The 25,906-nt window shown below is 42.0% G+C and overlaps 1 protein-coding gene across 1 annotated transcript in view; it reads right to left on the bottom strand.

The window, feature by feature from the left end:
• Window positions 1–25,906, bottom strand: part of LOC125638717 (cytosolic phospholipase A2 epsilon-like) — a 53,459-nt gene that overhangs the window by 9,761 nt on the left and 17,792 nt on the right. Inside the window, exons 5-16 of the mRNA XM_048854799.2 lie at window positions 19,546–19,682; window positions 15,868–15,999; window positions 14,777–14,817; window positions 13,834–13,876; window positions 12,750–12,813; window positions 10,937–11,097; window positions 10,714–10,797; window positions 6,479–6,516; window positions 5,617–5,752; window positions 4,726–4,862; window positions 3,625–3,847; window positions 1,258–1,372 (exon numbers count right to left, since the gene is read on the bottom strand). Of these exons, the coding sequence (XP_048710756.1) occupies window positions 1,258–1,372; window positions 3,625–3,847; window positions 4,726–4,862; window positions 5,617–5,752; window positions 6,479–6,516; window positions 10,714–10,797; window positions 10,937–11,097; window positions 12,750–12,813; window positions 13,834–13,876; window positions 14,777–14,817; window positions 15,868–15,999; window positions 19,546–19,682 (1,311 nt within the window). The remainder of the gene's footprint in view (window positions 1–1,257; window positions 1,373–3,624; window positions 3,848–4,725; window positions 4,863–5,616; window positions 5,753–6,478; window positions 6,517–10,713; window positions 10,798–10,936; window positions 11,098–12,749; window positions 12,814–13,833; window positions 13,877–14,776; window positions 14,818–15,867; window positions 16,000–19,545; window positions 19,683–25,906) is intronic.

Here is a 25,906-nt window from a genome sequence, read left to right as displayed (position 1 = left end):
AGGGGGTAGCTCTGTCCTCAAAATGGACCACACAGTGGCCTTAATTCATTTTCAATTTACATGAGCTTTGTCACTGGAGGCACAAGGTCCACCCAGTTTGGGGGTTGGCAGTTCAAGGAACCCCAAACCCCTCCACGGGGGAGCCTGCAGTCAGTCACCCAAAGTAGCAGAAGAGAAGCATGGCTAGGAGCAATGGGGAGGAGTAATGAGTCAGCATGTCCCCATGGCAGCCTATAGTGACAGGGCTCCTATGCAGCTCCAACTGACAATTGAAGTAGCTCTCCCCTGACAGGACCTGAAGGTGGGCAGCATTGCAAACACTGGGGAGCATCTCCTGGGGCATAGCCACCCTTGCAAAGAGAATGGATGGGAACTGTCAGTGGAATGGGATTAGTGCTCTATGGATATAAACATTTTATTTCAAATGGGTAAAAGGTATATTTACAATTAATCTGGCAATGGTCAGAACAAACACTCATGTACCAAGTAAATGAGAGAGATACATATAGGGTGATATTTGTCCCCATGCAAGGGCCAGCAAGAGGTCTATGCATCACTTCAATCCCATGTACACCCTCTAAATCAGAATTATGAATGTGTCAAATGAAGACCGAGAATAGCGTAACACCACTTTATTTTCCACTTCCTGTCCATTTCAGATTAATTGATGGAGCAATACTGGATCTGAAAGAGAACATAGATTCAACTTCCTTTTCACCAAGGAAAGGGTTTGTTCCTCCAATGAAAGGGAGACCAGGATGTAATTTGGCTTCTATTCCTTTTGATTTGTCATGCAAAAGAAGCACTGAACTAGTGATAAGTGATCTCCAAAAGGTTCAGAGAATTAGTTTCTTTAAGGGCCTATAAGTTTAGATACGTAACTGAATATCCAGACCTCTGAGGTCTGCAAGTTGTGTCTGGAAATCTCATGAGAATGGGCTCTTACAAGATTTCAGCACTCCCTGCTTCCAATTAGGCTGAGGGAGAAATACTGGGAGAACATCTTATTTCATCATAATCCTGCACATTTAACTTCAGGTCCTGGCTAGATCCCAGTGTAGACGTGCACACACAAAAGGAAACACAATAATATATGTATGTTAAAGTATGCAAACTTTGTTAACCCTCCTAATAGGATTGTTTCAGTCACAGGGTGAAAGTTTGGAAGGTTCCTGTGTTATCTAATTGGTTTGTCCAAGCCTAAGTAGGACCTTCTTAGATTTAAACTCAGCTGTAATTCTGGAATATAGTCATTACCTCTAAAATCTTTAGTGGTAATGTTGTCCTTGACATTGAGAGCCAGGTAGATGGGCAGTGGGTTCTGACCCCAATTCACTGCCTGTTGCTGATCTGAGAGTTTATGCTCCTCTTTCTGTTTTTGAAGAAAAAATGGTTAACTGAGAAACAACAAAAATGACACAGGAACCTACTGTAATACTCACTTACAGAATCACAAAGCTCTATTGGGATACTGCAGGTACCGACTCCGGCACACACTGACAGGACTGAACTTTCTGCCAACCCCCACTCCTCCCTCAGGTCAGATCAACAACATAACACACAAGACAACAACTTAACACTAAGATAAGGCTATAGCTCCATGTACTGGTGGAGGTGCTGCCTACACTAATCATTGCACAACTATAACATCTTAGTTCGGAAGTCACTGAAATGTCTGAATTCCCTCCTAGGTTCTCCTCTATGTACTTCACTCACAGGAAGAGAGATTTGGGAAGAAGTCAGGGGCCTCTCAATGGTCTTGGTGAAGGTGGATCCTACTAACCAGCCTACACTCTATTTCAATGTGTGATACTAGAATTTGAAGACTACACAGTATATCTGTAGCATGGCATTTTCATGTATTGTGCAAAAAATAGGAGAGACAATGCTATTTCTACTGTTCTCCTATATTTTAATGTCATCTTTTTAAAATATGATTTTGTCAAGCCACCATGTCAATGACACTCTGCCTAAATTAATTCCAAAGTTTGGGGTTTTTTAGAAAAAGCCAATATTGAGTTACAGTAGAACCTCAGAGTTACGAACACCAGAGTTATGAATTATGTTATGGTTGACTAGTTATGAACTAGTCAACCAAACACCTCATTGGGAACTGGAAGTACACAATCAGACAGCACCAGAGACAAAAATAAAAAAGCAAATACAGTACAATATTGTGTTAAACTAAGAAATAAAGGGATAGCAGACCTTTTCTTCTGCATAGTAAAGTTTCAAAGCTGTATTAAGTTAATGTTTAGTTGTAAACTTTTGAAAGAACCACCATAAAGTTTTGTTCAGAGTTACAAACATTTCAGAGTTATGAACAACCTCTGTTCCCAAGGTGTTCGTAACTCTGGGGTTCTACTGTACCTATAGTGAAAAAAAAAGATCTGAAATGAAGTATATTTTTGAAATGATCTCTCAAAACAGCGAAACAGATTTTTATCAAATTTTATAAAATAACTTCTGGCCCGAGAAGAAGAATGAAAAATGTCACATGAAAAAGGGGCTTGGTTTTGCCCATTTAGTTTGAAAGGGCTTCTTTCACCATTAGTGTGGCAATACCACTGAGATTTTTCAAGCTTTGCTTGTGCACATCTTATGATAACTTTCAAAGTTAGCCACAGAAACACCTGCTTGAGATAAAATCCAAAACCACTGCCACAAGCTGACGAACAGCAATTTTAAAGGTCCTGTAAGTTTAAGGTCTGACAGAGCAATAGATCCACTATATTTTTTTAATGACTGTATTGAACATACAATGTATTTTAATACAGTTGAACCTCACTAACACACACCTTGCTAAATCACACCCCTTATAACCCCCACAAAAATTGACAGTCTTGCTCCAGTTCTCAGCAAAGATTTAATAGCCGATGCTGTAGGGGAACTTCAGGGCACTAAAATTTGTTTTTTGGGTTTTTTTTAAAAAATATGTTACAGAACATTTACTAGTATATGCAGTGTTGTTGTGGCTGTGTCGATCCCAGGATATTTGAGAGACAAGGTGGGTGAGGTGAGCTCTGGCTAACTGTCTCACTAACAGAAGTTGGTCCAATAAAAAATATTACCTCAGCCACCTTATCTCTTTAATTTACGAATATACTCTGGATTATTAGCCTATCAGTGGTTCTCAATCTTCTCTATACTGATACTCCTTTTCCACAACAAAAACTTACCCACCCACATCTGAATTCCCCTTTAATTTAGTCAGGATCTAGCCAGGTTGTCCTCTGCCATTTCGCTGCGTGAGAAGGGCAAGAGGGTTGCAACCCTTCAGGTTGTGAATCCCTGTCCTAAATAATTAACCTGAAACCACAGTTGAGAAAATAAATGAAAATGCAGTACGTGTTTCATTGCCCTTGATTTGTTATTCTTCTGTTTGTTCATTTATTCACTAAGTCACAAAATTTAGTAACTCACTCTGTATCTCTCTGTCATTAGCATGTGATCGTAAAGTCCTATTCTGTGCATGAGGTATTGATTTGCCATCAATCCAGTGGAATTTCTTTGAGTGAATAACTATAAAGATATTGAATGGCTCTCTCTTCCTAGGGTTTAATTTTCTCCTAATTTTTAGAAAGAGAACATAATCCTTACTGAAAAGAGGGATGTATACAGTACCTCATCATTCAACATGGATTCAATCATGAGCCCCCAGAGATCTATAAAAGATGTCTTGTATCCTGCTTGGGTGCGTTGACTCAGCTCCCTATGATAATTCTTCAGACTTTCCAAGGAAAAAGCACTCATTTTGGATTTGGATGCTTGCTTCCGAGCTTCAATGATTAGCTCCCCTAGATCCTTCTGTGACCAATCATCATCTTCATACAAGTTTGTCATGGTCCTGGGAACAGGAAATACCATGTTAAAGACAACAGCGAATTAGAATTAGGGGACTGTGAAACTCAACGGATCTATGTGGCAGAGCTTCATGCAACCTTTTTTCAGATTCACTTCACTTAAGCTAACTCACATCATTGATGTTTTGTTTAGAGTTTCAGAGATGAACAAATTCCAAAGCCCAGAGGGAAACTCATCTGACAACACTGGGTTTTGGGTCAAAGATGTGCAAAGCCACATGATTTCCAAGTTTCAACATGGTTTCCACCCAATGCAAAAAAAATTCAGTTGAGGTTCACTGTCAAAACTCAACACAGGTTTGCTTGAAACTTTACCCAGGATTGAGGAAATGTTCACAAATCTCTGGTAAACTCTCCTTGTTTCATCTGGTAATTTTTACTCCAGTCCATTCAGAATATATACTGTATGGTAGGCTATCCAGTGACTCCCCACTGATATTCATGAATGGGGTTAAATTACCTAAAACGATCATTATTTTTGCTAGCTGAAATCTAAGTGCCAGGAAAAGAACTATTAGCTAGAAAATAAGAAAAATTTAGGTGAAAATGTTCTGAAGTATCTATAGGAGCCTAAGTCTCATTTTCAAAGGTGACATGGGAGCCTAAATCTCATTGATTTTCAATGAGACTTAAGGTCCCAAGTGCCTAAATCATTTTTTAAAATGGGACTTAAGCAACTTTGAAAATTTTACCCTTAGGCCGTGTCTACAGGGACTGTAGCTGAATAGCTAGGATGCTGTAGCTATGCTGGCATAACGCTGTAGTGTATTTCCAAGCAAGATAACCTATTCCTTGAGCATTTCTCTCTCCCCCAGAAGCTTATAGAAGGATCAAATAAAATCTTATAAAATGAGCTCCTTACCATGTTGTCCCAGATGAGCCAGTGATGTATGAAACACAGTCGAGAACATTCAGTTTCTGAAGACCCAAAATGCTGCCATACATGGCTGTCAAAGCTCTTATCCCACCTCCTGTTGTTGTCACAGCCACAACTGGCACCTGTACAACACACAATGGCAGAAAGTTGGTGACAAACAACACTGAGGAGCATTAATGGTTAAAAAGGAGAAAGATAAACAAAAGGTGAGCAAAAAATAAATCTGATCTGTGAGTGGTTACAGCATTCCCATAAATTGTGGCACAGCAAAATAATACAAGAAGGGCGGCCCTGCATATGCTTCATTCTAAATTGTTTGATACTCTCCTTGCTGCTGAATACAGTGAAGTTCAGATTCTTCCATTGTCAAAGTGGGTTGGTTTTTTTAAAATATGTATGGTAATTGGGGTCAAACTCACAGCTCTGGGATTCTCCTAAACAGGGTATTCACCCGGAGGCCAACATAGGAATATAGGATTTGCCAGTCCAGACTAGAACATTGGTCTGTCAAACTTGAGACCTCCTTGGCCTGAACAGGACCTGGAGAGAAGACTTCCTCATGGAATGCCCTTCTCCTGGGCTGAATGGGGGACTGAAGGGGGTAGAACACTCATGTGCCTATTGTCCTGGCCTGGGGAAAGGAGAGAGAAGGATCCCCTAGGTATTGCCTTTCTACACAGGACACACGCTACTTTCTCAGTCCCCCTCCAACAGCACATCACTCATTGTAACCAGCACCAACAGTGACTCCCACTGAAAGACCATGAAAGACTCCCCATTGATTTCAGTGGGCTTTGGACCAGGCTTTTGGTACCCAACAGGACTCAGCATTCATCTGGGGCAATACAGGACACAAGATTCTTCTGCCTCAACTACCTCATGGTCCTTCAGATCCTCCTCTAGCCGAAGAACCTTCTTCAGAGCAGCAGCAACCAGTTTCTTCCGATTCTTCAGAAAATTCTGTTCCTCTGTGCACAGGTCAAATCCCAAACGTACATCTAGTTTTCTTGAGCTGTTAAACAGGCCCTGAGTCCTGAAGCCAAGGAAAACCCACAAATTATTATCTGTTGTAGTCAATTTCAAGTCTCTCTCTCTCTATATATATATATATATATATATATAACCTTGGATATGTTTACAGAAAAGACATTCCAACACCTCTGTATAGACAGACTAATGTAAGAAATGAGATAGAGAAAGCAATATGTGCTTAAATTTAATTCAATAAGTGGTCAATGGGACTAGAAGCATGTTTAAAGTTAAGCATGGGTTTATGTGCTTTGCTGGATCAGGGCCAAAAAGCTCAGCACCTTGCTGGGTAGAGCCCTAAACTGTGTACCATAGAAGAACAAGGCTGTGGGAAGGGAGATGATGCCAGACCAGCCAGTGTGTGTACAGATTTCTAATTGCTAGTTTGACTGGTGCTTCTATGGCATCTAATGAAAGAGTTGCATTAAAATGATTAGCCTATTCGCAATGTGCTGCGTTTCATGACATATTCTCATCTGCTGTTGAAATCAACTACAGGTTATTCTGTTTTGTTAAATGATTGCAGCAAGACATTATTCCCCAGCAAGGAAAGGGAAAAGCTCTGCTGACATTATCCACTTCCAAAGAATAAGTGCCCTTCTCTCGCAATTGACAGATCCCCATGCCTGGATGGAGCTCTACTGATTTCAGTTGGGCCCTGTGGGGATCTATCCACACAGATCCAAAAGCAAGATTGGGACTCTCTTACCATTCTTTTGTCTTCACATGCAAATCAAACGTTCTGGTCTGAAAACCAAGAAAGCGAAAATTATCAGAGTCATCATATTTTTAGGCTTGTGTCTCCTCTCAGTCTTGGGATGAGTTTTACCTGCTCCACAATTAGCACTGAAGCCACAGAGCCTGACCATCAATAATTCGAGAAATACAGTTATAGACAGACTCAAAACTAGAGCTGTGCGAATAACTGATTTTTCAGTTTACTGGACAATGCAAAACAAAAAATGGATTGGGGGAGGGGAATTGTTTCAAATAGACCCGAAATGAATTTTTTTCCAGTTTTTTGGCTAACTGAAAAGTTTTTAAAAATTGTTTTGGATTGAATTAAATGTTACAGTCAATCCAAAATAATACGCTTCACTTCCAAGTTTTTAAATCTTTTTTTACAACGAAAATTGAGGCAAATTTGGAAACAAAAAGTTATTTTGAATTGAAAAAATCAAAAGCCTTTCATTTCAAAAATGTATTTTTCTTTTTTTTTTTTAATTTATTGCGGGGGAGGATTTCAGCTGAAACTACACAGCATATTCAACACAAATTTGTGAAAAGTCTTCATCGACTCAAATTTGTATTTTTCATAAAAAAAGTTTCATCTGAAAAATTTCACACAGTTCTACTCAACACCACTAGTTAATCCTCAGTCTACTATTTTAACTCAATCTTTCCAATGTTTTCAGGCACCTGTACCAGTTTAAAAGACATAAGGCCTCAGCCAGTAATTGCCACCTTTAATTAAACTACGCATATCAATGTATGCTCTAAATACCAGACTAATTAGCCATGGACATGGGTTAATAATGGGCCAGAGCCTCAGCTATTATAAATCAGCGTAGTTCCATTGAGGTCAATGAGACTATGCTAATTTAGGCCATCTGAGATTCCAACCCTCTGGGTGCAAACTGATTTTTTACATTCATTTATCATACGTGTGTGTGTGTGTGTGTGTGTGTGTGGATTTCACTCTGGTTTGTGGTTTTAATTTGAACTCCATTTCTCTTGTCTTCACTGATGAAAAAGGAGGGAGTGGAAGAAGGAAGTAAATCCCTCCCCGAAGCTGGTAGAGTTAAGCTGATGCACAGAGCACAAAGAAATTCTCCTGTTACAGGAAAGTCTGGTAGCACCACCTTCTATTAAGGTTGCCCAAACTTCCCATTATAGACCCTGTGTTTTCAGTTGTTTGTAACTTTGCCAGGTTTTAATGTTTGAGCTAAAAATTTTCCATGCTGGGTTTCTGCCTCAGGATGAATATTTTTGGAAAGCTTCAGACAGTGCGGTTCAGCCATTTCCAGGAATGAGTTTAAGGAAAAATTATTTTTTTTGTTCATGTTAGAAAAATTCTTATAGTATTTTCATTGGAAGTTGCAGTGCCCCCATGCTTTGGAGCAGGGACTTGAAATTTGGCTTTTCTGTCAAGGATGTGCCATTTGTTATTCCCATGAAAATGCACCCAAATTTGACTAAATTCTAATTCTGTGAAACAAAAGCCAGACCAAGAAGAAAGACAAAAGTGGGATTTAGGGGGGTGGGGGGTGAGACTAGAACTGACTGGGCAAGGATACTGGGACTGGAAGGTGGGCCGGGGGAGACTGGGAGGCAGTGGGACACTCAAACTGACTGATTGCAGGAAGATTGGTTTTGAGGCTCTGAGTGGGTGGAGAATGGGACTGAGAGTTGGGGTGAAGATTGGGACTGGCTAGGCAAGGAGATTGGGATTGAAATGTGAAGACAGGGTGTGGAAAAGAGGGGACTAGGCCATGGACAGGTGGAAAGAGATGGAGGAGAAGGGATCAATCTTGGGGGGAATGGACAGAAGGATCTGTGACCACTAGACATGCTAACCTGCAGAGCTTGGAATGGAACCCAGCATTCCTGAATCTCTAAATTCCTCTGCTCTCAGCAAATATCTGTGAAACCCACTAGCAAAGGGCATGTGTCACATCCCCTTCTAGTGCTGTTCCATATAGAGGATGACAACCATTATTTTTCAGTTTGCCATTTTTAAAACATTGGAAATTACAATTACAAAAAAATCAGTAAAAGAATATTAAGTTTTCACTGTCAACCATTCACAAGTTAGGAAATGCCACAATTAAGGTTACCTGTGCAACCTTAATTTGGCCTTTTGTGCATCCACATTATGATACAGTCTTTAATTTTTGATTAAACTATTTTTCCCCACAGGACCCCTGGTTCATTCAGTGCTCAGAATGGATCTGCTCTGGGGATGCATCTGGGTAGTAAACTAAAGACAACCCCTCTGTGGGACCCCTGTCTCATTTGTTGCAGAAGCTGGAAGTGTAGTGAATGGTGTACAGAAGATTAGAAGATGAGAAAGGATAGTCTCATGGTTAAGGCAGTTGAATGCTGTCCTGAAGAACTGGATTCTAATCCCTGCCTGTTCTACAGAATTCCTATGTGTTGCTGAGCAATTAATTTAAACCAGATTTTTCACAGGTGGTCATGAATTGAGGTCCACCTTAAGACCTTGTGATCTGATTTGCAGAAGTGGGGACACTTTGGACTTCAATTCCACTCTATCTCAGTTCTCCATCTGTAAAATGGGGATAATAATAGCTGTTCCTCTTGCAGGGCTGTTGGGAACATAGGCGCCGACTCCATGGGTGCTCTGGGGCTGGAGCACCCATGGGGAAAAATTAATGGGTGCTCTGCACCCACCGGCAGCCAAGCTCGCTCCCCCCGCCCGCCCCACCTCACCTCACCTCCGCTCCACCTCCTCCCCTGAGCGCACCATGTTCCCGGTCCTCCGCCTACCTCCCAGCACTTGCCGCCGGCAAACTAGCAAGCTCTGGGAGGGATGGGGAGGAACAGGAATGTGGCACACTTCGGGGAGGAGGCGGGGCTGGGGCAGGGATTTGGGGAAGGAGTTGGAATGGGGGCGGGGCAGGGGTGGAGTTGGGTTGGGGCTGGGGACAGAGCGGGGTCAAGCACCCACCGGCACGATCAGAAGTCAGCGCATATGGTTGGGAGGATAAATTCATCAGTGTTTCTGAAACACATACTATTATGATGAGTAAGGCTACGTTTTAGACGCGGATATTTTTAGTAAAAGTCATGGACAGATCATGGGCAGTAAACAAAAATTCATGGCCCATGACTTGTACTATACCCCTGACTAAATCTTGGGAGTGTTATGGGTGGGCGTCCCAGAGGGTGAGGGGGGCCACAGGTGCTCGGGGGGCAGTCTAGGGAGCATCGCGAGTGCTGGGGGGAGGTCCAGGGGCACCACGGTTGCTCAGGTGGGAGCAGCCCGGGACCCCCACTGGTGCTGGGGCAGGGGTGTGGTTGGCGGGGCTTGCAGGCTCCCTACCCGGCTTCTCGGAAGTGGCAATATATGCCTCTCTATGCTCCTAGAACTGCAGCCAATGGGAGCTGCGGGGACGGTGCCTGTATGCAGAGGCAGCATGCTGAGCTAGGACATGCAAAGGGGATGTTGCCACTTGCGGGGAGCCCTCTCAGAGTAAGCACCGCACAGAGCCCTCACCCCCTTCCACGCCCCCAACCCCCAGCCCTGAGCCCCCCCACTAAAACTTCTCCTGCTGCTGCTAGGGTGGGCGGGGCAGGGCGTGGCCCAAGATTGCCCCAGCAACGGCCGATGCAACTGGCCCAGAGGCTGCCTGAGCTGCTCAGACAGCTCCGGAGCCATCCGCACCAGCTGCTGCAGAAGGCACAGAGGTCACAGAAAGTCCATGACCTCCTTGACAAACTTGCAGTCTTAGTGATGAGCACCATACAAAATCCCATGAGGAAATTAATAATTGTGTCTTTGGAGCAGGGTTTGAATAGTGGGGAGTAGATAAGGCTTGAGGCCACAAATTTAAAGAGGAGAGATCAAAATATTGAACAACTGCTTATTAAATGAGCACCATCCATCCTGTGAGCTGAATGAAGCAAAGGTCCTGTGGGAAAAAATAGCATGCAGTCATATAATTAAAAATGGTATTATAATGCATATGCTCAAGGGAACTGAACTGAAGTTATACAGGCAATCTTAATTCTGGTATCTCTTAACTTTCCAGTGCTTGACTTTGCAACCTTCATGTTCTTTTAACAAGTGAATGTGTCTGTGTGTACGCAACAACATGTAAACTGACTGGAGTTTAATGACAATGCAAAGTTATTTCCCTGTAAGTTGAAAGCATCCTGGTTTGGTATTTATTCTATAAAGATTGGTGGGTCAACACTCACCTCTCCTATTGTTACTTTATCTTGAATGGGAAGTGAATTCAGAGCTAGAGTCAGGGACTCACTTTCATCTTGACTTGAGGAAGACTAAAAAGAAAATGGTAGGGGAGGTTAATTGTAATACAACAAGGAGAAAATGGTTAAACATTTCGCCCCCATACTTCCAAGTCCCCAGAAAAGATAAACCGATGAGCTGTGTTCATAAAGGTCTGTAATGATAACGTACCACAGAGAGCTGTCTCATCTTTGGTAGTGCAATGCCCAGCTCTGAGTGATTATACTTGATATAGTGAAATCTGGCAGGAGAAGCAGGACAAAGGTAGGAGCTCAGTGAAAGGTTCTGGGTTCCTTCATAGGATCCTTCCACTGTAAATGCGAATTTTCTTTCTAAACAGGTGACAAAACAAACATTGAACCCATGATTATCACATCTTTAACTAATTTAAAACAACATTTCAGAGTTCTCTACATTAATTTCACAATGTGGATGCTGCTTAATAAGCCAACAGTGTTCCAAGACACCATATAAACCATGTATCCATAATGTTTTATAGCCATAAAAAACATTGTCTAGGGGCCCAGTCCTATGAGCACCATCAACTCCCAGTGAAGTCAATGAGGGGACTTGGCATCTCTCACAATCAGGCCATAAGGCATTTACACTGTAGAGTACAAGGGAGTTCCATATAAAAGGGATTCATGTAACTGGGAGGATTGCCCTATAAGAGAGTCATATTACACTCCAATACAGAAAAGCTCTTCTACTATACACTACACTCATTTTGACAGCCAGTGGTTTAGGTGACATAAACAATTATACTGATTTATCTGTGCATCTTGACTTCAGTTTTAGTTCCTCTATGAAACAATCTCGTTATATTCTAACGATCTGCACTATAATTCTTGCTTGGAGTGTTAGAGCATTGCAGTAGCAGTTCTTTCACTGCTGGTGAGATACCAGACATTCAAAACCCCTGGTTTCAGTTGATTATAACTTTATCTGGAAATTCCTGTTTCTGGAAGGGTGGGATTTTCAAACCAGCTCAGTGCTGGCATACCTCAGTTCACAGTGAAATCAAAGAGAATCCAACCCTTCATCTACTTGATTATTCTTCAGTTAGCTAGGGAGTGTTAAAACATTTTTAGCTCTTATGCAATGTTTTAGACACTTTTGGCACTCAGAGAATTCAAAAGTTTGTCTGTATAAACTTAAAAATTGGTATTTACAGTAGATAGGTTTGGTTTGGGCCAAACCTCTCCATTCTCTATGAACAACAGGAAAAGTACCACATCAATCCACATATTTAAGACTATATAGGCCAACCATGGAATCCCTAAAAGAATTTTCTCAGTCAAGGAACTTGGCTCTGATCTAGCATGAGAGCAAGTGTCCCTGACTTCAGTGTGAAGATCCACATGCTTACATGTTTTGTTGGATCAGGGACCAACACATGATATTTTAAAAGTTGCATTACAAATCCATAAGGCTATGGATATAGAGGAAACAAAATGGCTATGCACAGCCCAAGATGTGCAATGAGTATCTCAGGTAATATAGAGTATATTTCAGGTCTCAAACTGCTGGTATTTTTGTCTGAAAAGGGCAATTAGAAATTTTTAAATTGAGAAAAGAGCTTTGTTTCTCACCCCACATACTCCCATCTTCTCTGAACTCAAACACCTGGAGGCATTTCGCTCCAACTCTTGGAATAGATCAGGCATGGAAAATTTCCTCTCCATATATGAATGTTTCAGAAAACCATGAGCATCCGGCAACAGGATGCTGTGATGGAAACTATTCTGTTTAATTAACTACAGTTGGTGTTCAATTGTGAATGCTGTAATACTCCCTATAGGTTGTCTGATCATTTAGAACCTGATCCAAAGCCCATAGGACTCGATGGGAGTTTCTCCTTTCCTTTAAAACACCAAATGCCCTTACTGTAATGCATATCAACAAATCACCCCAGAAATGGTAGATACTGTTCTGTTGAAATTTTGCTATAAAATTTTAACCAGTTTCATCCGGAGGTACTAACCTGTGGATTCCTTCTTTATCCTCCCCTCATCCACCTGAACTTCCAAACAGGAAACTTCACGAGACTGTACCAGAGACAACAAATAAAAGATAGATAAAATGACACAAACAAAACTAAATCTGATTCCCCTGCTAGTCGCTTGCTATCCAGATAGGAAGGAGGTGGGGGTGTTGTGCAGACTGCAAGATCAGCCCCTGGGAGGACTAATTACTCCATGATGCTTTGCAACAGTTTCCAATGAAAGTCTCTGGAGAGACTCGTGTCTAGTCCTCAGCTGAAGGGATGGTGGCTTGAGACTTACTATATGACTTCTAGGATGGGTGTATATGGATGGAGAAAACAGAAGTATCCTCAGGCCTGCACCAAGGAGGCAATAGATTCCCCAGGAAAAAAAATGAGAGAAAGCTACTGAAATAACAGCTGTAATTGAAAGGACCAGCCACAGAAGAAGCTTTACAGTTATATAGATATATTGCTACCTCATACCAGCCACACTATCGGTAATGGTGTATGGGAAATCTCACAGCTAGTCCAATTTTAGCTTCTCCCAACAGGAGTCACTCTAGATAATGGAGCGGGAACACTGGCTGTGAGGATGCTCACAGCTGTGACACTCTGTGGGACTGTGGAGGAGCGCGGCTTGGGGCAGTTCACAGCTCTTCCAGTTCAGTTTCTCCTAACATGGGAGATGTGCGGGAGAGCGGACTGTCATGTTCACTGATTTTAGAGTAACAGCCGTGTTAGTCTGTATTTGCAAAAAGAAAAGGAGGACTTGTGGCACCTTAGAGACTAATCAATTTATTTGAGCATAAGCTTTCGTGAGCTACAGCTCACTTCATCCAATGCATCCGATGAAGTGAGTTGTAGCTCACGAAAGCTTATGCTCAAATAAATTGGTTAGTCTCTAAAGTGCCACAAGTACTCCTTTTCTTTTTGTCATGGTCACTGGGATCCAATGCCAGCCTATTTCTCAGAAGAGATTTTGTGTTGGAAGGATAACTGTGGGGCAACTCGTTCTCTGTTCAAAGCAGTATGATGTGCATTGCAATACAGTAGAGGAAAGATAATAGAAAATAAAAATTACCACTAATACACCATTGGTAGCAATGTTTTCAGGAAGATCTGGACTAAAAAGAAAGAAAGAAATATATTCAGTTCGTAACTAGTATTTAAATAATAATTTAAGGACATGAATTGCCATTTTTGTTCTTTATTTGTATTTTGCTTATTTTAATTTTTGTGTCACTCTTGGAAGTGTTGGGTCTGACAGCACAGGCTAGCAACAGGAGTAATTCTCAATGTGTGTTCCAGTTTTCCTCATATTCCTGTGAAACTCTAAATAGATCTGGCTTTTTAAAGCTCCTGCTATTCCAGTACTAGAGCTGTGCTGAGCAGAGACTGCTGATTGTGCCAAAAGAGGGTAGTTTTCAAATGTACATCAAGCTGAATTTGCTGACAGGTGGAAACCACTGAATATACTCCATTGGCCAAAAATATCCACACTTGACTCTGGAGGACCAGAGCTGAAAGGCTAATGAATTAGTCCAACATGTCATAATAAGCATAAGGAGACAATTTTTCCCCATTCACTCTGAACATCAATAGCAAAACTAAATTTAAAACTGAGATATACATGCCCATCTTATTATTTCACAGAAATGGGTTAGAAGCCTTTTTAGTACTTAAATCTGTTTTAAATGCCAAATACAGACCAACTGGTGGGGGAAATCAGCAGACATTCCTGCACTTCCCTCAATTTTCATTTTAGCTTTAAAATTCACCTTTATGCCTAAGTGTGACCTCATTAAAACAACATTGCCAACTATTTCACTACTCAATGCCATTCAGAAACATCCAGCTAATGTACTTGTCCAGTAAGGCTGAACATACACTATCAACTACATCCACATGGGTCTGGCCACGTGGCTTTAGGTGAAAGCAAGTGTACAAATCATGTTCCTTGTTGTTAATTGATCTCTGACGCCTCTAACAATTATGTTATTTGACAACACTTGGATTTTTCTCACCTGCTCTCCATTGTGAATTCAACCTCTAGCTCTTCCTTTCCCTAAAAATGGAAATGAATTAAGTCATTACATGATTACTCTTCTCCATAAAGATACTGTATAAATCTGACCCCTTGATATGCATAGAACTTCCGCAAAGTAACTTTTCCCTCATCTTGGTGCAAATGCAATGTGCTTCATTTTCTTCAGTTTCAATCTAATTTATATTATATCCATTATATTATTCTGCTTTCCAGTAGCTGATTTTCCCATTACCAGGAGAGGCTTTTGAAATAAGTCACACCTGTCACTCTCTTTTCCCTCTTTGGGGAATGATGAAGAGAGAGAAATATTTCTGAATGAGCAATAGACAGCTTCACCTGTCTTTGAAAACTTTCCTTACCTTAGCAGCAACAGTACCTAACCTGCTTGGTCACAATACACCACATAAGTCATCAGACATTAAACTTTCCTTTCAACTGACCTTACATTCTACTGACAATAATTTGTCACTTAAGAAAACATGAAATACGGGGCCCAATTTTCTGATATATGTACCCAAATCTGAATTTGGAGACTTAAATTATAAAATTGGCATTAATATTTCTCAGAGCACCCCAGCATAGAATCAGTTTGTATTTACCACAAAGACGTGGATTTAAGTCCTATTTAGACATTCATGTTTGAACATTGGGCTCACAGTACATAACTGCTGCATCAGTTGTTTCTGTGTCAGTGCAAAATAGATCCACAGATCAGAACCACTAGCTCCAACTGCAAAAGAGCCTCTAATGTCATTAGGGGTGAAACTACAGTCTTTGGCTGGTTCAGCCTTGCTATGAAGATCAGCAATAAGACAGACTTGGTCAACAGTGTCAGATTCTCACCAACATCCTTTAAACAACTGTGTGAAGGTGCTTGTCCACACTTTTATTTTAAATACAGAAACAATGTTGTGGTGTCTTACAATGAGGCAAGCTGAGAAGCTGATATGGGGAGATGGCTAATACTGTAAGTACACAGCAAGGAAAAAATAAGTTTGAACATTTACGGGGAAAACTGAGATAAGTGTATCCTTCTTATCAAGTTCTGCCTTTGATTTCAGTCCTCACCTGTGGATTCACCAGAAAGTTCAGCCGAACTGTTTCTCCAAGTTGGATTTTAGATACATCAAAAAAAACAGTGAGGAGATGGTCATCTGGAGTGTGTTCATCTTCATCACAGACTTTCAGCTCCAGGATATTCTAGAAACAAAAGTAAGATAATGCTTAAAAGTGTAGGAAACAGAAGTTCCAGCCCTCACAAGTGGGGAAATGAACTGCAGAATACATAGAATCATAGACCTTAAGGTCAGAAGGGACCATTTTGATCATCTAGTCTGACCTCCTGCACAACACAGACCACAGAATTTCACCCACCCACTCCTGTAACAAACCCCTAACCTATGTCTGAGCTATTGAAGTCCTCAAACCGTGGTTTAAAGACTTCAAGGTGCAGAGAATCCTCCAGCAAGTGACCCGTGCCCCATGCTGCAGAGGAAGGCAAAAACCCCCCAAGGCCTCTGCCAATATGCCCTGGAGGAAAATTCCTTCCTGATGCCAAATACGGCAATCAGCTAAACCCTGAGCATGTGGGCAAGACTCACCAGCCAGATACCCAGGAAAGAATTCTCTGTCGTAACTCATATCCCACCCCAGCTAACATCCCATCACAGGCTATTGGGCATATATACCGCTAATAGTCAAAGATCAATTAATTGCCAAAATTAGGCTATCCCATCATACCATTTCCTCCATAAACTTATCAAGCTTAGTCTTGAAGCCAGATAGGTCTTTTGCCCCCACTACTCCCCTTGGAAGGCTGTTCCAGAACTTCACTCCTCTGATGGTTAAAAACCTTTGTCTAATTTCAAGTCTAAACTTGCTGGTGGCTAGTTTATATCCATTTGTTCTTGTGTCCACATTGGTACTGAGCTTAAATAATTCCTCCCCCTCCCTGGTATTTATCCCTCTGATATATTTATAGAGAGCAATCATATCTCCCCTCTACCTTCTTTTAGTTAGGCTAAACAAGCCAAGCTCTTTGAGTCTCCTTTCATAAGACAGGTTTTCCATTCCTTGGATCATCCTAATAGCCCTTCTCTGTACCTGTTTCAGTTTGAATTCATCCTTCTTAAACAAAGGAGACCAGAACTGCACACAGTATTCCAGATGAGGTCTCACCAGTGCCTTGTATAATGGTACTAACACCTCCTTATCTCTACTGGAAATACCTCGCCTGATGCATCCCAAGACCACATTAGCTTTTTTCACAGCCGTATCACATTGGCGGCTCATAGTCATCCTGTGATCGACCAATACTCCGAGGTTCTTCTCCTCCTCTGTTACTTCCAAGTGATGCGTCCCCAACTTATAATAAAATGTTTTGTTATTAATCCCTAAATGCATGACCTTGCACTTATCACTATTAAATTTCATTCTATTACTATTACTCCAGTTTACAAGGTCATCCAGATCTTCCTGTATGATATCCCCATCCTTCTCTGTATTGGCAATACCTCCCAGCTTTGTGTCATCGGCAAACTTTATTAGCACATTCCCACTTTTTGTGCCAAGGTTAGTAAAAAAAAAGATTAAATAAGATTGGTCCCAAAACCAATCCCTGAGGAACTCCACTAGTAACCTCCTTCCAGCCTGACAGTTCACCTTTCAGTGTGACCCATCGTAGTCTCCCCTTTAACCAGTTCCTTAGCCACCTTTCAGTTTTCATGTTGATTCCCATCTTTTCCAATTTAATTAATAATTCCCCATGTGAAACCATATCAAATGCCTTACTGAAATCAAGGTAAATTAGATCCACTGCATTTCCTTTGTCTAAAAAATCTGTTACCTTCTCAAAGAAGGAGATCGGGTTGGTTTGGCACGAAATACCTTTTGTAAAACCATGTTGTATTTTGTCCCAATTACCATTGACCTCAATGTACTTAACTACTTCCTCCTTCAAATTTTTTTCCAAGACCTTGCATATTACAGATGTCAAACTAACAGGCCTGTAGTTATCTGGAACACCTTTTTTCCCTTTCTTAAAAATAGGAACTATGTTAGCAATTCTCCAATCATACGGTAGAACCCCTGAGTTTACATTAAAAAAATCTTGCTAATGGGCTTGCAATTTCGTTTGCCAGTTCCTTTAATATACTTGGATGAAGATTAACTGGGCCCCCCGATTTAGTCCCATTAAGCTGTTTGAGTTTGGCTTCTACCTCGGATGTGGTAATATCTACCTCCATATCCTCACTCCCATTTGTCAACCTAGCATTATCCCTAACTTCCTCATTAGCCTCATTAAAGACTGAGGCAAAGTATTTGTTTAGATATTAGGCCATGCCTAGTTTATCCTTAACCTCCACTCCATCCTCAGTGTTTAGCGGTCCCACTTCTTCTTTCTTTGTTTTCTTCTTATTTATATGACTATAGAACCTTTTACTATTGGTTTTAATTGCCTTTGCAAGGTCCAAACTCTACATGGCTTTTGGCCTTTCTCACTTTATCCCTACAAGTTCTGACCTCAATAAAGTAGCTTTCCTTGCTAATCCCTCCCATCTTCCACTCCTGGTAGGCTTTCTGCTTTTTCTTGGTCACCTCTCTGAGAAGAATTAAAAGGTGAGTGATAAAATGAGACAGAGAAAACAGGAAAGGGGATGTTTGGCAGTGACCCAGCTGTGAATAAATATATTTAAAGTCTAAATAAAATATTGCTTTGTTGCCTGCCCACTTTTAGTGTCAAAGGCTAGAAGTGTGGTCAAATAACACTCAGCTACCTTTACATGAATTAAGACATGCAACCTCTACTGAGTTGGCTCAAAGATTTATCTACAGTAATCCCTGCTATCCAAAAAACTATTCTTATCCCCTCTGTGAGAAAGAAATGGAAGATGTAATGTTACATAGTATACATATTATGGTAACCATTATATGGTTATTGCCAGGTATATCCACCCCAAGTACTATAGTGGGGCAGGGAAATTACTGTTAAGCTCCTGGTGATTACAGGATCAATCCATATTTATTTATTTCCAGTAATCCACACTGCAGGTCAGCTGGTGATTATTTTTATACCCAATAAATGTAATAGCTTATAATATAAAACGAACTAGTATAATTACTGCATAATTATATATGCCTTGTGCTCCTGCCTGCTGTGAGATGAAGAGGAAAGCAAAACTGCACAAAAATGTGTGATGGGGCTGTGCAGAGGGGAAAATAGTTACCCTAAATATTCTCCCTTTCTGCAAAACAATATGAGGCTTGCTAACCAGTTCGGAAGTGTAATTCAATTTGCCATCAGCGAGCAATGGTAGCTAGGTGGAGATACGTGTCCTCACATCTTGTACACAAAGGTTTAAAAAACTCTCTAGAGGCAGTAAAGTAGCTGAGTAGAAATGTGACATCTTGTGCAATACTAGTTGCTGCTCAAGTGTGGCCACACATCTTTTCCAGTATAACCAGCCCTTCCACATTACTTTGTTTGGTGTTCATGTGCTATGTGAATTCTAGTGTGCACAGTTCAACAGCCTAGGCCTTGCAGCTCAGCATCCAGGTTGGGCTGAGGGGTTTCCTAGTTTGAGGCTGCGGCACATAGCTGGGATACAAAGCAGCACTTTCATTGCTGTGAAAAGTCTCGTTTTACTATTTCAGAAATGGTCAGGGTGCAAGGGTCATTTGAGGAGTTTGGTTGGCAGGACTAGAGATCTACTAGCCCCTGACAACAAGGAGCTCACGGTGTCTTACCTTGACCTGACTCTGAATCCTGAAGTGGAAGGTTTCATTCCACACTGGGTTTTTGGAGTTCTTGACAGTTTTGGTCCGGGCCTTTTTGACTGAAGCAGTCGGTAGCCATAGGCTCACATAGCAATCAGACTGGGTTACTGTGTAAGAAAGGTACAGATTAAATGGAAATGAAGTAATATACTATATCTAGGGCTAATTTATTTATTGAATTTACTCTATGTATACATGGCGATCTAGATAATTCAGTACACTAAGGTAGCTGATGTTCCATCATGCCTGTCCAATATGGCGCCATTTGCCCCAACCAATTTTCTCTTTTTGCAAAACTATTAGCATTTTTAATTATTGGAAAAATAATGAATGAACTTAAACCTGTTCAAAATGCATAGCTATATTGTACTCTCTACCAAGGAGATAGAGAATCAAGTTTGTATGCTTTGCATTATCTGGGGCTTCAGAAAGGGTTAATAGTCTACAAATCATTGTGTATCAGAAAAGCTCTGCCCTGAACTGGTCTAGGAATCATCTCATGTTTGGCTCTCACTCTGAAGGAGAAAGGAAGGTGTAAGGATCCTCTTTTCTTTCGCCAGCCACACGACAGGATTTCTCCCTGAGTGCTTGCCAGAATTGGGAGGAAATGCATGGGCAGCATGGTCATCTATGCACCATGCCCCGCTCCCAATGTGCTTTGCTCTCTAAGCGGGTGCTCGTCTGGTCAGCCAGCTAGCATATTTTCTGCTGTCAGCAGTGTGTGCTGCTCCTAATCAAAGAAGTAGCATGTACACTTGGCAGTGCACTTCACTAGCCCCCTCTGCAACCATAGGATGCATGATCAGCTAAGAATCTCCCAATGCCAACTGGCAAGGGGATTACAAAAACTATCCTGGTCCTGGTATGTACATTCTAGTTCACCAACATATATCACGAGAAATCTTAAATGAAAGCCAGGGTCACACTGGTCATTAATATTGTTGTAAAAGGTAAGGAGTTATGTATCTATAGGGAAAATATGTTCCTAAAGTCTGTTTCAGGGCATAGCTGACAAACAGGTTTCCTGCCAAAAGATGCGTATTCACTTGTCTCTGTTGACATTTAAACTAAGTGTTGTAAGCCAACACAATGGAATCATAGAATCATAGAATCATAGAATATAAGGGTTGGAAGGGACCCCAGAAGGTCATCTAGTCCAACCCCCTGCTCAAAGCAGGACCAATTCCCAGTTAAATCATCCCAGCCAGGGCTTTGTCAAGCCTGACCTTAAAAACCTCTAAGGAAGGAGATTCTACCACCTCCCTAGGTAACGCATTCCAGTGTTTCACCACCCTCTTAGTGAAAAAGTTTTTCCTAATATCCAATCTAAACCTCCCCCACTGTAACTTGAGACCATTACTCCTCGTTCTGTCATCTGATACCATTGAGAACAGTCTAGAGCCATCCTCTTTGGAACCCCCTTTCAGGTAGTTGAAAACAGCTATCAAATCCCCCCTCATTCTTCTCTTCTGCAGGCTAAACAATCCCAGCTCCCTCAGCCTCTCCTCATAACTCATATGTTCCAGACCCCTAATCATTTTTGTTGCCCTTCGCTGGACTCTCTCCAATTTATCCACATCCTTCTTGAAGTGTGGGGCCCAAAACTGGACACAGTACTCCAGATGAGGCCTCACCAATGTCGAATAGAGGGGAACGATCACGTCCCTCGATCTGCTCGCTATGCCCCTACTTATACATCCCAAAATGCCATTGGCCTTCTTGGCAACAAGGGCACACTGCTGACTCATATCCAGCTTCTCGTCCACTGTCACCCCTAGGTCCTTTTCCGCAGAACTGCTGCCTAGACATTCGGTCCCTAGTCTGTAGCTGTGCATTGGGTTCTTCCGTCCTAAGTGCAGGACCCTGCACTTATCCTTATTGAACCTCATCAGATTTCTTTTGGCCCAATCCTCCAATTTGTCTAGGTCCTTCTGTATCCTATCCCTCCCCTCCAGCGTATCTACCACTCCTCCCAGTTTAGTATCATCCACAAATTTGCTGAGAGTGCAATCCACACCATCCTCCAGATCATTTATGAAGATATTGAACAAAACCGGCCCCAGGACCGACCCTTGGGGCACACCACTTGATACCGGCTGCCAACTAGACATGGAGCCATTGATCACTACCCGTTGAGCCCGACAATCTAGCCAGCTTTCTACCCACCTTGTAGTGCATTCATCCAGCCCATACTTCCTTAACTTGCTGACAAGAATACTGTGGGAGACCGTGTCAAAAGCTTTGCTAAAGTCAAGAAACAATACATCCACTGCTTTCCCTTCATCCACAGAACCAGTAATCTCATCATAGAAGGCGATTAGATTAGTCAGGCATGACCTTCCCTTGGTGAATCCATGCTGGCTGTTCCTGATCACTTTCCTCTCATGTAAGTGCTTCAGGATTGATTCTTTGAGGACCTGCTCCATGATTTTTCCAGGGACTGAAGTGAGGCTGACTGGCCTGTAGTTCCCAGGATCCTCCTTCTTCCCTTTTTTAAAGATTGGCACTACATTAGCCTTTTTCCAGTCATCCGGGACTTCCCCGGTTCGCCACGAGTTTTCAAAGATAATGGCCAATGGCTCTGCAATCACAGCCGCCAGTTCCTTCAGCACTCTCGGATGCAACTCGTCCGGCCCCATGGACTTGTGCACGTCCAGCTTTTCTAAAAAGTCCCTAACCACCTCTATCTCCACAGAGGGCTGGCCATCTCTTCCCCATTTTGTGATGCCCAGCGTAGCAGTCTGGGAGCTGACCTTGTTAGTGAAAACAGAGGCAAAAAAAGCATTGAGTACATTAGCTTTTTCCACATCCTCTGTCACTAGTTTGCCTCCCTCATTCAGTAAGGGGCCCACACATTCCTTGGCTTTCTTCGTGTTGCCAACATACCTGAAGAAACCCTTCTTGTTACTCTTGACATCTCTGGCTAGCTGCAGCTCCAGGTGCGATTTGGCCCTCCTGATAACATTCCTACATGCCCGAGCAATATTTTTATACTCTTCCCTGGTCATATGTCCAACCTTCCACTTCTTGTAAGCTTCTTTTTTATGTTTAAGATCCGCTAAGATTTCACCATTAAGCCAAGCTGGAAGCTCAGTTTACATTCAAAGTCAACAGGGGGATGTGAAATCAACAGGGAGGCAGTACACCAGAGAATAGGCTGCAGGGGGTTATTTGATTCTGGGTACAAACAATGAACTCTGGGGGAAATGAGCAGAAGGCAGGAAGACACCACTTTATCCTGCACCTAGGAAGTAATCGGGCAGTACACTTACAAATGGGATCACAAGCTGCCCTGGTTGAAATGCTGCAAAGGTCATTTGGGGTGAGATAAACTTCTTTAGATAGGAGGCTAACCTGTTAAGTTTAGTCTCTAGATATCGTATTATGATTTTATTTGATACATAACCTTTTGTTGTACTTTGCAAGTGGCTTTATTAATCTTCATCTTGTTGATTTCAGACCAATTCTCTAATTTGTCAAGGTCCTTTTGAATTCTAATCCTATCCTCCAAAGGGTTTACAACCACTCCCAGGTTGGAGTCATCTGCAAATTGTATAAGATTTCTCTTCATTCCATTATCCAAGTCATTAATGAAAATATTTACTAGTATCTGATCCAGGACAGATGCCTGGGGGAACCCACTAGATTCTTTCTCCTAGTTTGACAGCAAATCCCTGATAACTACTCTTTGAATACAGTTTTTCAACCAGTTTTGCACACGCCTTATGGTAATTTCCTCTAAACCACATCTCCTTAGTTTGCATATGAGAATGTCATGGGGGCCTCTATCAAAACCCTTACTAAAACCAAGATATATCATGTCTACAGCTTTCCCCTACCCTCTACGAGGCCAGTAATACTGTCAAAGAAGGAAATTAGGTTTGTTTGGCATGATTTGTTCTTGACAAATCCATGCTGGCTATTATTTGTAACCCTATTATCCGCTAGGTGCTTACAAATTGTTTAATGATTTGTTCCAGTATCTTTCCAGATTTGGAAATTAGACTGACTGGCCTGTTGCTCCCTGGGTCCTCTTTCTTCCACTTTTCAAAGATAGGAACTATGTTTGCCCTTCTCCAGTCCTCCGGGACCATACCAATTCTCCATGAGTTCTCAAAAGTCATAGCTAACAGCTCCGAGATTGTTCCAACTAGTTCCTTACGTACACTAAGCTGAACTTCATCAGGCCCTGGTGACTTGAATACATTTAATTTATCTAAATATTCTTTAACCTAGTCTTTCCCTATTTTGGTTTGCATTCTTTCCCCCTGGTTGTTAATATTGTGTGTTAGGTATCTGGTTCACAATTAACTTTTTTAGCGTAGACTGAAGCAAAACAGGCATTAAACACTTAATGCTTCTTGATGTCATCTGCTATTAGCTTTTCTTCCCTGCTAAGTAGAGGACTTACACTTTCCTTCACCTTTGCCTGTACTTCTCTGGTACAAAAAGAATTCTAAAAAATACGTGCTAATGTCTCAACAGTTTGATGCCTATTCTTAATCCAAAATGCTTTACCTTTGCCTTCCACTATTTTATGTCTGGAAAAATCAGTCCTTCCAGAATCAAAGACGACAGCATATGCTAGGTGCCTTCAACCACTGAATAGTGTCCATACAGACAGCACACCTAATACTGTAGAAGGCTACTGCAATATTGTATTACCTAAGCAAGGACTGATTTATGCCTGTCAAAGGCATCAGAATTGTTTTGGATGTTTAGTGCTGGGTGCAGAAACTGTTTGCTTTTTTGGGTGGGAGAGGCAGTATTTGGAGGAATGGCTAGTGTTGTATGTTGAGGTGGCTTCTCCTCTTCCTCTGTCAGGATAGTACAGTGCAGCTCTTAGTTGGTGCAGTCTGACCCAGTGGGTGAGCTCTTATGGCCCACTTGAGGGTCACAGCCAATTGGCTGGGAAGAACTGATCTATAGTTTTGTTGTGAATCAGCTGAGCATTGGTGGGTCAGCAGAGGGAAGTTTGGTGAGTCTATTGATGGTAATTCTACAGCTGCTCTTTTCTCCCTGCTCGGGGAGGCGATGGGTGGCCAACAGAGGAGAATCCAGGGCAGTTGGGAGAAATGCATCACAGAGGGAGGATTTCTGGGGCTGTTGGCAGGAGCAAAGCATTTCAAGGTAGTTGGAGTGGGTTATTGGAACCTACCAAGGTTCTACAGCCCAAAGAGCTGGGACAGCTGAAGCCTATATAGGGCTTGCCTGGGATGGGGGGCACACAGCATGGTACCAGGGATTGTCAGACTCTGCATTGCTACCCATTGAGGGAAAAAGAACTAAGTTTATTCTCAGGGCAGACTAAGGGCAGGGCTATACTACAGACCTTTGTCAGAATAACTACATCACTCAGCTGCATCATACTGACCTTAACCCCCCATATAGACAGCACTATGTTGGCAGGAGAGCTTCTCCCCCTAACATAGCTACCATCTCTCGTGGAGGTGGATTATCTATGCAGGCAGGAGAGCTCTCTCCCATCTGCACAGGAGCATCTTTTCTTAAGTGCTACACAGACACAAAGTTTTTAGTTTCAGAGTAGCAACTGTGTTAGTCTGTATTCACAAAAAAAAGGAGGACTTGTGGCACCTTAGAGACTAACAAATTTATTTGAGCATAAGCTTTCGTGAGCTACAGCTCACTTCATCAGATGCATTCAATAGCAATGTTTTTAGTGTAGACCTGCCCCAAGAGTCTCCGTGTCTTGATGAAATGAACAGAGTCATTAAGGAACTGCTTGAAACTGATCTGATTAGCAGGGTGTCCAGAGAGACAATGCAAGCTCCAATGACGCGTGGATTGACACTCTCAGCAGGGAAGCTGAGCAGAGACTCCAGCTGGAAAACAAAGGACTGAGAGGTGTGAGATTGGGCAATAAGTGTGGGCTCTGGAAGAACCATGTAGCTCTCCCCTGGGATTAATGAAATCAGAGAGACAGAGCCTGAAAATGGAACTCACTACAGTTTAGCTGATGAACTGTGGCTTGACCATAATGGTCTATGCTTTAAGCTTTATGTCTCTATAAGGCTACCATAAGGACTTTCAATGCTGTGGTCCAGTTGACTAATAAATCCTACTCTGTTTTGAAAACACTACTTGGGTGTCACTGCAAATACCCAGGGTGCATTAGTCCCTGAAGACTGTCCAAGTCACCATTAGGAACCTATCTCAGTTGGACTTGCTGAGTGTGAAGCAGGAGTGCTGAAGCCCACTCAGTCTAGGAGGCAGGGTGTGCCCTACCCAGAAGGATGGTTGAGACCCCTTGGGGATCTGCCACACTAAAGGAGTTGTTCCAAGAGACTGTTTAGAAGCTGGGGTATAGCAC

The sequence above is a fragment of the Caretta caretta genome, chromosome 6, assembly GCF_965140235.1.
Source record: "Caretta caretta isolate rCarCar2 chromosome 6, rCarCar1.hap1, whole genome shotgun sequence".
Classification (NCBI taxonomy): Eukaryota; Metazoa; Chordata; order Testudines; family Cheloniidae; genus Caretta; species Caretta caretta.
The sequence above is the reverse complement of the archived record's forward strand: the minus strand, read 5'-3'. Positions and strand labels throughout refer to the sequence as shown.